The sequence below is a fragment of the Vanacampus margaritifer genome, chromosome 1 (assembly GCF_051991255.1).
Source record: "Vanacampus margaritifer isolate UIUO_Vmar chromosome 1, RoL_Vmar_1.0, whole genome shotgun sequence".
In the NCBI taxonomy this organism is placed as follows: Eukaryota; Metazoa; Chordata; class Actinopteri; order Syngnathiformes; family Syngnathidae; genus Vanacampus; species Vanacampus margaritifer.
In genome coordinates this window covers 60,705,028-60,718,562 of record NC_135432.1, presented here as the reverse complement: position 1 = coordinate 60,718,562, position 13,535 = coordinate 60,705,028, and the positions used below count along the sequence as shown (strand labels likewise).

Genomic DNA, 13,535 nt, shown 5'->3' with positions numbered 1-13,535 from the left:
AAAAATACTTTGAGTAAAATTTACTCTGAATGTTTTACACCGAGTGTAAATTTGACTCTCTTTAGAGTCAAATTAAGCTCTTTAGAGTAAAATTCTCTACAGAATTTACTGTGCGGGGCTAATGAGGGCCCAGCCCCCATGATAATCATGCTTCAGGTATGTTGATTGGTTTGGCAGAGGTGGACCCTTGCCAGAGTCGTTTTGCACGCACCGCTGCCCATAAAAAGCGCCCCCTCGGCCGTGCTGGTGTGCGTGTCAGAGTGAGATGAGGGAGGGAGGGAGGGAAGCAGGAAAAATTGCTGGCAGTGAAAGAAAAGACACAATGAGGTGAGAGGTAGGCAGTACAGGACTAATTGCCGTTGATGTCTTAATTTAGCCAATCTTGTGTTCAGACATCTTAATCGATTGAGCATTGAATTTGTAGTTGCCAATTTGGAACATGTTCATATTTGTACAGTTTATGGAACAGTACTTGAGATCTTATAGACCAATATAAAGTTTAAGGGTTGGCGAATCTGTACTAAAATTGTCTCCACTTATAATAGCGCTGAGGTCTTGCGAGATTTTTTTTTGTTTTGTTTTGGTTACCAAACCACTTTTCAAAATAGAAAGTATTTTCTGTGACTTCCGATTTCAAAACTACCATGTACGTAATAATAATAACATATACTGTATATGGTTTCACTGTCATAATGGCCGTCTGTGGGGAACCCTAACTACCATGTGGCCTGCAACAAAAATGAGTTTTACACCCTTTGACATGATCCTTTGGTGTCCCCGATTTACTCATCCTGTAAAGGCATTTTGAACTATTCCATGCACCCAACTTTTTGGTGACAACTCACTGTGTTATTTCATTTCCCACCCCCGATTTTGAAACAACTTTTCCCAAATTAAATAATTGAATTTGAAATAATAAAATCACAACATAATTGTCAACTTTTATATGGGTGAAAAGACAAGTTAACTTCTGTTGTTATTAGAAGGCCACTTGAATAAGTCTTCTCTTAACATTGCGGCTAATCCTTATGTAAAAACTTAAAAAAGAAAAAACGAAGAAAAATCTGGACATGAGTAGATTTCCTTTTGAAGCTTACTGAAATGAGGTATGCTGACTGAGGTTTTGCGCTGTATGCCAGTGACATGCTTTGGCAGTTGTTCAAACTTTGACATTTTGGAGTCCCATGTTTCACCTTTAACATTGGCCAAATTGTGAAATGCTTGACTTTTGGATTGATTATCAAAGCATAGCAGAGGTAATCGTAGAAGACTTTTCTTTACTGGAGTAAAGGTAATTATCTTGTGGTGCTTACATTTTCCCAAAGCTAAGATTAGAAACTTTGCTTACTTTTGGTTATGTTTGGGATACTCCGAGAAGCCAAGTTTATTTCCCAGCGACCACCTCGCCAAGACAACAGCGGAAAAGCAGACAAACATTTTCAGTCAGTGCTGGTCAAGCCGATACAAGACACAATGACGTTATTGACTGGACTGTTTTGACGTCAGTTGGCTAGCTGTCCGTCCAACCTTTTCCCCCTTTGTCTTTTTTTTTTTCTGAAATCCGTCGTGTGCTGTTATTTCCTTTCTTGTCCTGCGCCTCGTGCCGCTCGCTTAAACCACCAGACCTCATGAAAGTGTGGAATCATTAGAAGAAAAAAAAAAAAGGCGCTCTGCATTACGGCGCTTTGAGCCTCGCCATTGTGCTTTCAGGAGCGTAATTGGTGCCAGATTGACTTTTCAAAGTGCTCGGTTTTGTGTTCAACAAGATGTTTAATAAATTGTGCAGCAAGTACTTTTTCCACACCAAATGAAACAATGGAAAGTATATAAAGTCTTTCGGGAGTAAACTGTGTCGTGTCCTATGATGTGTGTTTACTGCAGCGCTAGATCTTTTTCCCCTTTTTTCTTTTTTGAAGCACGGGACTGTAAAAACAACATCAAACAGTGTCTTTATTCGTAGTGGTTCGCAACCTTTGAACATGAATGAGGGAAGACACGAAGGGGAGGTTTAGGAGGAGTCGATAAGTGATGATGCGTGCAGATGTTCTGTCCCGCCCTCAGGCTGATCTACCTCATGGGTCAATAGAGGCGCCTGCTTTGCAAAAAATGAAAGAGAGAATCGGGGGGGCGTAATTGGAGCAGGAAATCCCACCACCTGAATCATGCATGAGACAAAAGTGTAGACTCTTTGATTTATGGAGGCTCTGCTGACAGGCGGCCTTTTGTGTGCTACTAATCGGTGTCATGCTTGGGTCTGCATACTGGGGTTGTCTGTATGCTATTGATGCTTTTCCATCAACAAAATTGCAGAGATGGGGATCTTGAGTTAGACTCCAATTTTAGGACTTGCTGGGGAATTGCTTGGCTAAAACTCAACTTGACTTTGACTTGGTATTCCTGAGACCTGACAATTTAGACTAGATGACTTGACAAGTTTAAATTGTACCTGTCATTTGTTTTGTTTTTTTGAACGTTGTAATCTTATGTGTAGTGTGTGTGAACCTGGCAACACACCAGGATGCTGCAGTATAATGTGTACAGCAGAGGCCATGTTGGTTTTGCCTTTGATTGAGAAAAAAAGGAATAGATAAGGAGATTGGTTTGGGACTGTGATTTGTGAATACAGACGCTCCCCACCTTACGAACGAGTTACGTTCCGGACGATCGTTCGTAAGGTGAATTTGTTCGTAAGTTGCTTCAGTGCTATATTTTGTATTATAATTTATGTTTAAAGCCTATATAAGTATATTGAAGGTTTATATAAGTATGTTTAAGGCTTGTACAAGTAACCTGCATTGGTTTGTACTGAAAAAAACTAAATACGTACAGTACTGTACTGTACTACGTATGTTAGAGAGAGAGAGAGAGACACACACACACACAGTATGTACATGTACGTAATAAGATAAATAAAATGAAGTTTAACTTACTTTTGGAAGATGTACTCGATGCTTAAGGAGATGATGGAGGAGGAGGAAGAGGAGGATTTTATATCATGAGAGATTCTTCGTCGTCGCTGGAATCGGCTTCAAAAGTTATTTCCTGCTTCATGGGGACCGGCGTTTCTTCCTCCTCCTCCTCCTCGCCACGTTGCTCAGCCTCCAATGAGCTCTCACAGCGCCAATCGTCGGTATTAGCGGCGGAAAGAAGCACTACGCGCAATACAAAATCTAACTTACAGCATTTCTTTCCAAACATTTTTCGACATACTGTACGCGCAGAAATGTTCGTATGTACCGTTGTTCGCAACTCGAATGTTCGTAAGTAGGGGAGCGTCTGTATGTTAACAGCTCAACCATAAAATACTCCATTAAGTGCTTCAGCTTCTCCATGCTTTTTCATGAATAGTTTTAAAATTCATTTTTACTTTACAATTCACACTGCTTGCATGCTTAAAGTCAATCTTGTTCTGATAGTATCTCATATGTAACGTAGTTTCTCATTTCAAAAAGTTCAACCCCTGCATGTTATACATTCATTCATCCATTCATTCACTATCCAAGCCGCTATATGTAGCAAGTTATTACAAAATGCAGTTTATTATTACACATTGCATTCAAACATAATGCACCATTCCTAAATAATATGGCGCTACAGTGTGTTTCATACCCCACTGATGCATTCAATGTCATCGCATTTTCCTGTGCACTATCTTTAAGCAGACTGACTTGACTCTTGACAATATTGCCGCAATGTGCACATCAATAATGTCCGTCAAGCTGGAAATGGGTTGGCGGAAAGTGTGGGGGAATGCTGTGATGTTGACGTCGTTGTAATGGGTGTGTGTGTAGGCTAGTGTTATTGAGAAATGCCGCTGTCAGCAGGAACACACAGGCGAGCAAAAATCGATAGCTGCAGAGAGACTGTTTTGTTTTATTCATTTTTTTCCTTTCGGGCACATTATCACAGGGTTACATCAATCACATCATATCATTTGCAAAATTGACATCCGAAAGAAGGGCTGACGGGTAGAAGCCATGGCTTATTAGTAACCCGTCCCCATCGATTCTTACTATACGCATCAGTCATATATACATTGATTATGTGTGTGTGAGTGCGTGTGTGCATACAAGCATGTTTGCGTGGGAGCAACCTGTATAGGCATGTCCGAACCCCCATCCACATGAGCGCATGTGAGAACCCTCCCACCACAGTTACCCGTGTAAAGGGACAAAGCAAGGTGAGCAGTGAATGGGAAAAAAAAAAATGCACCACTTAATCAGTGTGTGGCGAACACACTGCACTCACAATTAAAAGATAACAAATGGTGATGGAAGAAATTGCGGATGTCATCTGTATTGCTCCACTAACGGTTTCAGGAGGTCTTTGATTGTGTTTGCTCCATTATATTTATGTCCTTGGCAGGTCCATGCAAAAATCATTAGCGCTTATTGTGTTTTTGGTCGAGCTCTCCTATCTCTCACTCTTATTAGTGTCTGTACTGCTTACTGTATTAGGCTACCAATGACTCTCATTGACAAAAGTGATTTTTTTCCTCTACTCCTTTCTATAGATGACGGATTCATCTTCTTCACACCAAGCTGACGGAACGTAATCTTAAAGCACCAGCTGTTGTAAAAAGTGCAGCAAGACGGATCACAGTTAGATGCGAGTCACTTTCACGTTGGCCATTGTCTAACAGTGATCTTGACACAAATGTGGAACTCTGCAAACGCTCAAATAGCCTGAAAAAAACATAAGACACTAGAAACAATAAAATCGACTTTGTAGCCATGTCTGACATGACACATCGCCACCTCCGGCACAAGCTACAAAGTCTCAGTAGACGGCTTGATGAACTGGAGGAAGCCACTAACAAGCTGCAGAAGTCTGAAGACGAGTTGCTTGACATTCAGGTCAGTAATGGTTGACTGGTTAGTAATGATGATTGCGGAACAGATACGGCAGAGAAATAAATCCATTAATCATTGGCTAAACTCTCTCCTACAGGACAAAATCATCCAGGCAGAAGGCAGCAATTCATCCTTACTTGGCGATGTCGAGGCCCTGAGGAAACGCCTCCTGAAAATCCAAGGTAAAGATGAGGAGGTACGCAAAGCGGAAGACCTCTGCCGTACAGTGAGAGAGAAACTGGAAGAGGAAGAAAACCTAACAATGGCGCTGAAGGCAGAGATTGAACATCTGCAGCGGAGGATGGCGGAACTGGAGAAACTGGAAGAAGCTTTTGGGAAAAGCAAGTCAGACTGTAGCCAGCTCTGCCTCAACCTCAATGAAGAGAAGAACCTAACCAGGAAGCTCTCTACCGAGTTGGAAGCCCTCAAAGCACGTTTAAAAGAAATGGAGGGGTCAGAGGTGAAACTGGACAAAGCAGAGCAAACTTTAGCGGCGGATCTTGACAAGCTTAAGGGATTCTGTCAGACCTTTGAGAATGAGCGTAAGAGGATACGAGAGAAACAAAAAGAAGATGAGAAGCTCATTCTAAAGCTCACAGAGAAACTGGAGCACCTTGGCATGTCTGGAGATCCTGGTCGTGCAGACTTCATGAGGTCGAGAATCGAAGAGGAGCTGTCTTCCACAGGCATCCGCACCAGTAGTTTGACAGGACGCAAGAAGAGCCTCGACTACAACATTGGCCTGCTGAATAAATCTGAGAATCAGAAGAACAGTGGCCTTGCAGGGTCACCTGAGGAGGACAACAAAGTAAAGGAGTTGACGCAGGAAGTTGAGCGGCTTAAGAACCGCCTCAAACAGCTGGAGATTGTGGAGGGTGACTTGAAGAGCTCAGAGTCCAAAAATGGCGAGCTTCACGAAAAGTTCCAGATGGAACGCGACCGGGCTCGCCAACTCAGCCAGCAGGTGGAACAGCTCAGGACGCAGCTGTGCAATAAAGGTGGAATCGGAGGCCACAGAACGAGTAATGTGGATAAGCAAGGCAACGGAAGTGTTAACATCTGCCCCAACAGCCCTGCCAAACACCTGGAGAATGGCAAAGCTGAGAATGAAGAGATTGTGAAGGGAAGTTTCAGGCAAGAGAAGCCTAAATATCGAAGTGCTGCTTCTGTCACAGAGCCCAGCTCGCCTAAGCACAGGATGAGGGAGCTTTCTCCTCAGCACAAGAGAGAAACCAAGCTGAGAACTAAAGAGCTCAGCAACTCGGAGGAAAGTTCCGTGATGTCCCTTAACCGAGCCACCAGTCCTGCACACAAAAGTAGGAGGACACCCAAAACCCCAAATACTCTCCTTTCATCTGATAATGGAATAAAAGAGACGGGCAGAGGAACTGAGGAAAAAGCATACAAGGGAACAATGTATAGCTCTTTAAATACACCATCTAGTGATATTAAGAAAGTGTCTGTTCTTAGTCGCTACCCCCCAGCAGCTAATGACCAGAAGCCCCTGAGGACGGCTAATAGGCCGAGTGACGGTGAGAGCAAAAAGAGCAGAATCGAAAAAATGTCTAAAGTGTATGGAGGCAGTGATAGTGAATCAAACCACTCGGATGCTGTGCCCGAGAGCAGCGCCACTGCACTAGAGAAGGACACAGAGCTCACCTCAGACCAGGAATCAGCAGACCCAGTTCAACATTCTGCGTCTGCCACCTCCAGCCTGTCCAAGGCGAATGGATCCTACAAAGCGTACAGATCCAACGTCAACCAACTGTTGCCAAACGACCAGGGGTCTGAGGGTCATTCCTCCGCTTCAGAAACAGAGTCGACTGGTTCAAGGCCCTCAGAACCAGAGACTGTGACCGAAACGACTACTACAACTCCGAGCAGTAGGACTGCAACCTCGAGATATTCTAGATATTCCCATGTCAAGGATTCTCATTCAGAGGGTTCTTCCTCCAGGAGCTCATTCGACGAAGAGCTTCACAGCAGAGCACATTTAGCTGAAGGAGGCGGTAACACTTCATCCGGGCTCGAAGTCCAGCGAGTTTGCAGTCCTCGTGAGGCACTGAGGTCAAAAGCGATCATTAAACCTGCCATTGTTGAGTTTGACAAGAAAGAAATGATGATTTCAGAGCCCTTGCCTGCCAACGGCAAACCCAGGATATCCACCAAACCCATTTTGACCAGCACCAATAAAATGACCAGTAGTATAACAATCTATCCCAATGACCCCAACTCCTCCAGAACCAGCAGCCGCAGCAGCAGTGTATCCAGTGAGCACTTGTCCGCCAAAGAACGACACACGTCCACAAGTAATTTTCTCATAGGTAAGTTGACCGTCATTTCAACCACTTGATTCAATTCCTGCTGCTTTTAGTTCCAACATTCCCAATTCCCCAAAAAGTTATGTAATTGTAGTCTTATTGTAATTCTTCTTGGTAAGTCACAGTGTCCCATCACTGTTAAGCTATTTAGATCTGTGAGCTATTTATGTTGTCCTTTGACTAACTAGTACCCTGTAGCAGCATTTTTTTAAGCTTTATTATGTTTGTTTTTTTTAGGACAATTCACATTAATCAATAGAGCAAAAAGGTATCCATATTTGTAGTGTCTTCATCCAAAGACTTAAAAAGAGGCGGCTCATTTACTCAACTCTGCAACCAGTCAATCATATTGTGCCGAGTTTAGAAGTCCACTCAAAAGAAAAAAAAACATGAGCTCATTACCGGTGACAGCCAGCATTAGCGTTTATTGAAACCTTGACTTTTTAAAACAACGGTAAACCGGTAATCGGCCTATGCTTGTGCCACTAATTCTGCAACTTGATTCAGTTTTTATAATACATTGTACAAAAAAGTATGTTTTTTTTTGGGGGGGGGGGGGGTATGAGCTAGGTCATGGAACAAAACAAAATGTCTCATTTATTTATGCCTTCTTTCTTTGGACAGGCCCTAGTAGCGAACACCACGGCAGCGTCTCAATCCCTTATGAAATCTCCATCCCTAAGAGCGAGATTACGATGCGGTCAAGCCAGGACTCGGACCCTGGAGCAGATAACCACAATGATTCCTCATCCAAGTCGAGACTCCACAGTACCTCCAGAGTGGAAACAGCCATGAGGCACACGACCTACCAACACAGCAGCTTCAGCCACCAGTCTCCGGAAACCACCTCCGCTGACCTCAACGACACGGATTCGGCCTTCGAAAGCGCTAATAGCACCAGCGCTTTCGCCAGCTTGCAAAACCAAAGTCATACGCAACACTCCCGGGAAGACAATATACCAGACTCGAAGAATGTAACTGTGAGAAGCACCTGGAAGAACAAAGACATTGCATCTGATGAGAAGGGCGGACGAAGAGGAGTCGGAAGGGGGATTACGGAGGGAGCTTCTGACGACGAGGCGGAAACCGCACCAACATGGAGGGCTTATCTGGCAACTACGGTTGACTCTGAGGACTCTGTGAGCCATGGACCGAGAACCGGCGGGATTGTTTCTGCTCTAAAGGGAGCCAAGCCATCCCCTGCAAATGTAAGACAATTCAAAAATGACAACAGTCAGACAAGACGTTGCATGATTCCTTTGTGCTGTTGCAGATGTACATGCGGACCATGGAAAAAGAAGCTGAGGATTTGGCGCACCATCGCAGTCGAAACGCCAGGTCTCCCTCCGTGGAAGCAGGAGCCCTGGGAAAGACTGTGCCTCATGAGCCTGTCACCTCTCAGTCCTGGAGCCGCTCTTACTCTCAACGAGCACAGGTACGGCTGATTACTCTTAGATATTCTGCTTCAACAAAAAGTACATACAAAAAATACTGGTGGAGTCGATGTGCTAGTTGCCCTAGTTTCCACCATTTTCTGCTACTGCAATGTCAACTCAGCAGGCCTCGGTCCTGCATTCCCGCACAGCACAACCAGAAAAGGGTGGGACGAAACGTCACGCAGGGTGGAAATGAACAAACTATTAACAACTGGAAAAAAAGGCTAGAAAAGCCTCCATTTTTTTGTATTTGTGTGGTGCTGCATGCATAATTCCTTCCACTAACTACAGTATTGCATCTAGTTTCAGTGCCCATTAAAAGTCAACCTTAAACATTTCTTGACAACAACATGTTATATGTGACCTCATTAGTCTAAAAATGACATACTGATTACATTTGTGGAGTTATGCAGCAAAATCCAGCCATTTATATCCATCTCAGGGGGCGGCCATTTTGCCACTTGCTGTCGACTGAAGATGACATCACACTTACTCAGGCAACGACCAATCACAGATCACTTGTTTTCTGGAGCTGAGCTGTGATTGGTTGTGACCTGAGCAACTGTGATGTCATTTTCACTTGACAGCAAGTAGCAAAATGGCCGCCTTTTGAAATGGATAAAAACGGCTTGATTTTGCTGCTTAACTCCACAAATGTAATATTAATCAGTATGTCATTTTTAGACTAGTGAGGTCACATATAACATATTGTTGTCAAGAAATGTTTAAGGTTGACTTTTATTCCACTAACGCAATATTAACCCGAATACTAAAATTTAGACTAGTGGGGCTGCATAGAACATATTATTGTCAAGAATGTTTTTGATGAATTATGTGCATTTGTAGACTCCGAATTTCTATGTTTGTATAATATATTACCTAATGGCTATAGCAACTGCTTATCGAGTGGGCTCCATGGCTACAATAACATGTCATTCCGTCAGACTGATAAAGTAGGCAGGGCTGGGAAAGAAACTTGCGTTTAAATTAATACCAAGCAAACATAAATATACAGTACTCTGGAAGAGAAACATTCATCACTATTGGTCCAAATATTTCATTAAAGATTACCGCAGAGGATTATCCTTTTATGGATAGTGTCGCCTAGATGGATCATAACTGAGAAAATGCCACATTCAAATCTTTCAGCGGACAAATATTTCACATTGTAAATGGCAGGGAACTGGCCTCCGCTCCAAGCGGGATTACTCGCCATCCGGCCAGTAGTCCCTTGTGGGAACGTAGAGGTCAGCGAGAAAACCTCTCACTGGACCTCCAGCCATTCAAAATGACACTTTCCAGATGATACTCGTAGATGCCATACGTAACTTTTTTTAACGCTCCTCTGTATGGGTAGAAAATAAACAAAATATATATAATTGTCTTTTGAAGTCTTACTTGATAAATCAATATTAAAGACATAAATAATGGCAAAGACAACCATTTTTGCTCCCACAATTGATTTTTTTTTTTTTTTTTATGGTGCGAGCTGGGATCGAACCCCTGACGCTATCTGGTTTGTTAGCTAATTCAGTGCGATTATGGTTCAGTTCAATATGGTACTGCTCAGTTAAAGTGGGTATATTTAATGACTTTCTTGTCATTTTACATACAAATTAAATTGGTGGGCGAAAAGTGTAGCATTTCCTTTCGAGATATATCTTTCCGGCGAAAGACGATGCGATACAAATCTGGGTATATTTAAAGTGGCACAATTCGGTAAGACTCAATGTACTCACATCTTTGAAGTCAAAACCCTTTTTCTGGTTCAAATGTTTTTTTCTTCTCGTTAAAGGGATACGTGACTCATTGAGCCATTTTCAGCAGTAAAAAGTTCATATTTTGTCCAGCATTAATTTGATAACTTCATTATTTTTCATGTACAGTTAATACGTTTAAAAACTATTTTTTCCACTTGCCGTCGACTGATGATGACATCACATGTGCTGAGGAAGTAGGTAACAACCAATCATGGCTCCGTTTACTAACCAATCCCAGAAAACAGGTGAGCCATGATTGGTTGTTACCTACTTCCTCAGCACAAGTGATGTCATCATCAGTCGACAGCAAGTGGGAAGAAAATAGTTTTTTTTTAAGTATTAGTTGTACATGACTGCTGAAAATGGCTCTATGAGTTAAGTATCCCTTTAATAAGAAAATTGTTCATCCTCTCCTACTCCTACTTTGTATTTGGTGGGAAAACATGTAGATTCATGGCTGATTAGATGCAGAGCTGGCAGTGGTGTTTTTGCTGTACTGGGAGCATAAATGAACCCACACAGTACCTGGAAACTCAGCTGGGGTCTGTCATCTCAAGCCAGACGATTAAACTAATTGTCCAAGGGACTCCCCCCCCACCCCCCCACCCCCTCAATTGCTTAATAAAGTCAAGCACGGTAGGAAGCGGTAGGAACGCCCACCACCCGCCGTCGTATAATTGGCTGTTCAAACCACGGAAAGAAGACTCTGGAATCGACTCGTCTATTTGTGGAATTCTGTCATAGTCGAGGTCCACCTCATCTTCACTCCACGGCCTTGACCGCAACTCTTTCATTAGTTGGACGCTGACAGACGCATTGTAAGAGCCGGGAGCCAATGTTTTCTCTTTCACTTTGTCTCCTCTTCCCGACCCCGTCGAACATCAGTCATCCTTGACTGGCGCTGGTTACCCTGGAGCCACTTTTCAAAAAAGACCCCCACCTCCCATTCTGCAGCTCAGATGTGGTCATTCCGCAATGACCTGATGTGTACTGCCCGCGCCTCCTTCATTCACTCATTAGCCAGTTGTGCGTTTAGGGAATTTCCTCAACCCATTTGCTTGATTCGCAGCCCTGATGGAACCTTGTTCATCCTGATTTTTGGAGCAACAAAAAGTGGCCACTTCATTTGGATAGCGGCGGTTAGCGACGCTAATTGACCAGACTGCAAGAAAAACACGGTTCAAATGGTGGTCATCGTTAGTCTTTTTCTCAATTTTCTTTCAGTGCGGCCAATAATGCTTGGCTTGGATCGCCGGCGCATTTTCGGTGGTCTGTACTGCGTTCATTCCCAAGAGGTTTGGATAAATACAGCTGCAGTCAGGACAGTGGGAGGTGGGTGGGGGGGATTAGTATGTGATTGCAGTGTCAAAGGTTGACAGTGGAGGCCTGTATTCTTACGAGATTGCATGTAGACTCCGTGAATGCGTCCCAAACCGCCTTGATTGGTGCATAAGAAGCGCAATTCTATTGTTCTAGACTTAGAAGTAGGGTAAGAAAATTGCAGCTGTCGGCTTACTGCATAGCAGATGTAGCCAACGAATCAATAGTCATTGAGGAGGAGACGAAAACCCGTTGCCAGCCTGACCGCCACAGTCATTGATTATTGGGCAAACTTTTTAAAGGGGAAGTCAACCCCCCCCCACCCACCCACCAAAAAAATTTCTCGACAATAATGTTCTATGCAGCCCGACTAGTCTAATTGCGATATCAGAAGGCGGCCATTTTGCCACTTGCTGTCAAGTGAAAATGACATCACAGTTGCTCGGGTCTCAGGTCCAATCACAGCTCAGTTTCAGAAAACAGGAGAGAGCTGTGATTGGTCGTTGCCTGAGCCCTAAGCAACTGTGATGCCATTTTCAGTGGACAGTAAGTGGCAAAATGGCCACCCCTGAGATGGATAAAAATGGCTGGATTTTGCTTTGTGAATTTAATATTAATTAGGATGTCATGTTTAGACTAGCGACGTCACATATAACATATTAATGTCAAGAAATGTTTAAGGTTGACTTCCCCTTTAACCTATGGTTTTCTTTTAGCTTTTAACCGTTTTTAATTTTGTTGTCTTTTAGTTTTATACTTAGTATTGTACTGGATGTTTTAATTGTTTAGCACCTTTTAGTTGCATTTTAATATATATATATATATATATATATATATATATATATATATATATATATATATTCATATATATATATATATATATATATATATATATTCATATATATATATATATATATATTCATATATATATATATATATATTCATATATATATATATATATATATATATATATATATATATATATATATATATATATTCATATATATATATATATTCATATATATATATATATTCATATATATATATATATTCATATATATATATATATTCATATATATATATATTCATATATATATATATTCATATATATATATTCATATATATATATATATTCATATATATATATTCATATATATATATTCATATATATATATTCATATATATATATATATTCATATATATATATATATATATATATATATATGAATATATATATATATATATATATGAATATATATATATATATATATATATATGAATATATATATATATATATGAATATATATATATATATATATATATGAATATATATATATATATATATATATGAATATATATATATATATGAATATATATATATATATATATATATATATATATATGAATATATATATTCATATATATATATGAATATATATATTCATATATATATATATGAATATATATATGAATATATATATTCATATATATATATATGAATATATATATATATAAATAATGTTCTAGTTATACAGTATTTTATGCAAAAATAGTCAATTTAATGTTGCCCTAGACTCGCACACAAATCCATTGCTCCACTTTTAATAGTATATGAATTCACTTCCATGTATGTCGGCATCAGGAAACCCCATCACACTTACATGAATGAGATATATGTTATTACAGTTAATGACAAAGACACCAAAAACATCCCGTGTTGAGTCTAAAACCAGAGGCGAGGTCTACTGTTCGTCTGCAAGACGGAGCAGCAACCCAATGTCGGTCCGACCACAAAAACAGGTTCAAGCTCGCTTCTGTGTAAACTTTCATCCGGATCAATCCAGC

The 13,535-nt window shown here is 41.1% G+C and overlaps 1 protein-coding gene across 2 annotated transcripts in view; it reads left to right on the top strand.

Annotated features, from left to right (window-relative positions):
* Positions 1–13,535, top strand: part of luzp1 (leucine zipper protein 1) — a 50,524-nt gene that overhangs the window by 29,676 nt on the left and 7,313 nt on the right. For both annotated transcript variants that reach the window (XM_077559507.1, XM_077559517.1), the window contains 4 exons: positions 4,514–4,856; positions 4,951–7,177; positions 7,799–8,382; positions 8,448–8,609. In XM_077559507.1, coding sequence (XP_077415633.1) covers positions 4,734–4,856; positions 4,951–7,177; positions 7,799–8,382; positions 8,448–8,609 — 3,096 coding nt within the window. In that variant the 5' untranslated portion in view covers positions 4,514–4,733. The remainder of the gene's footprint in view (positions 1–4,513; positions 4,857–4,950; positions 7,178–7,798; positions 8,383–8,447; positions 8,610–13,535) is intronic.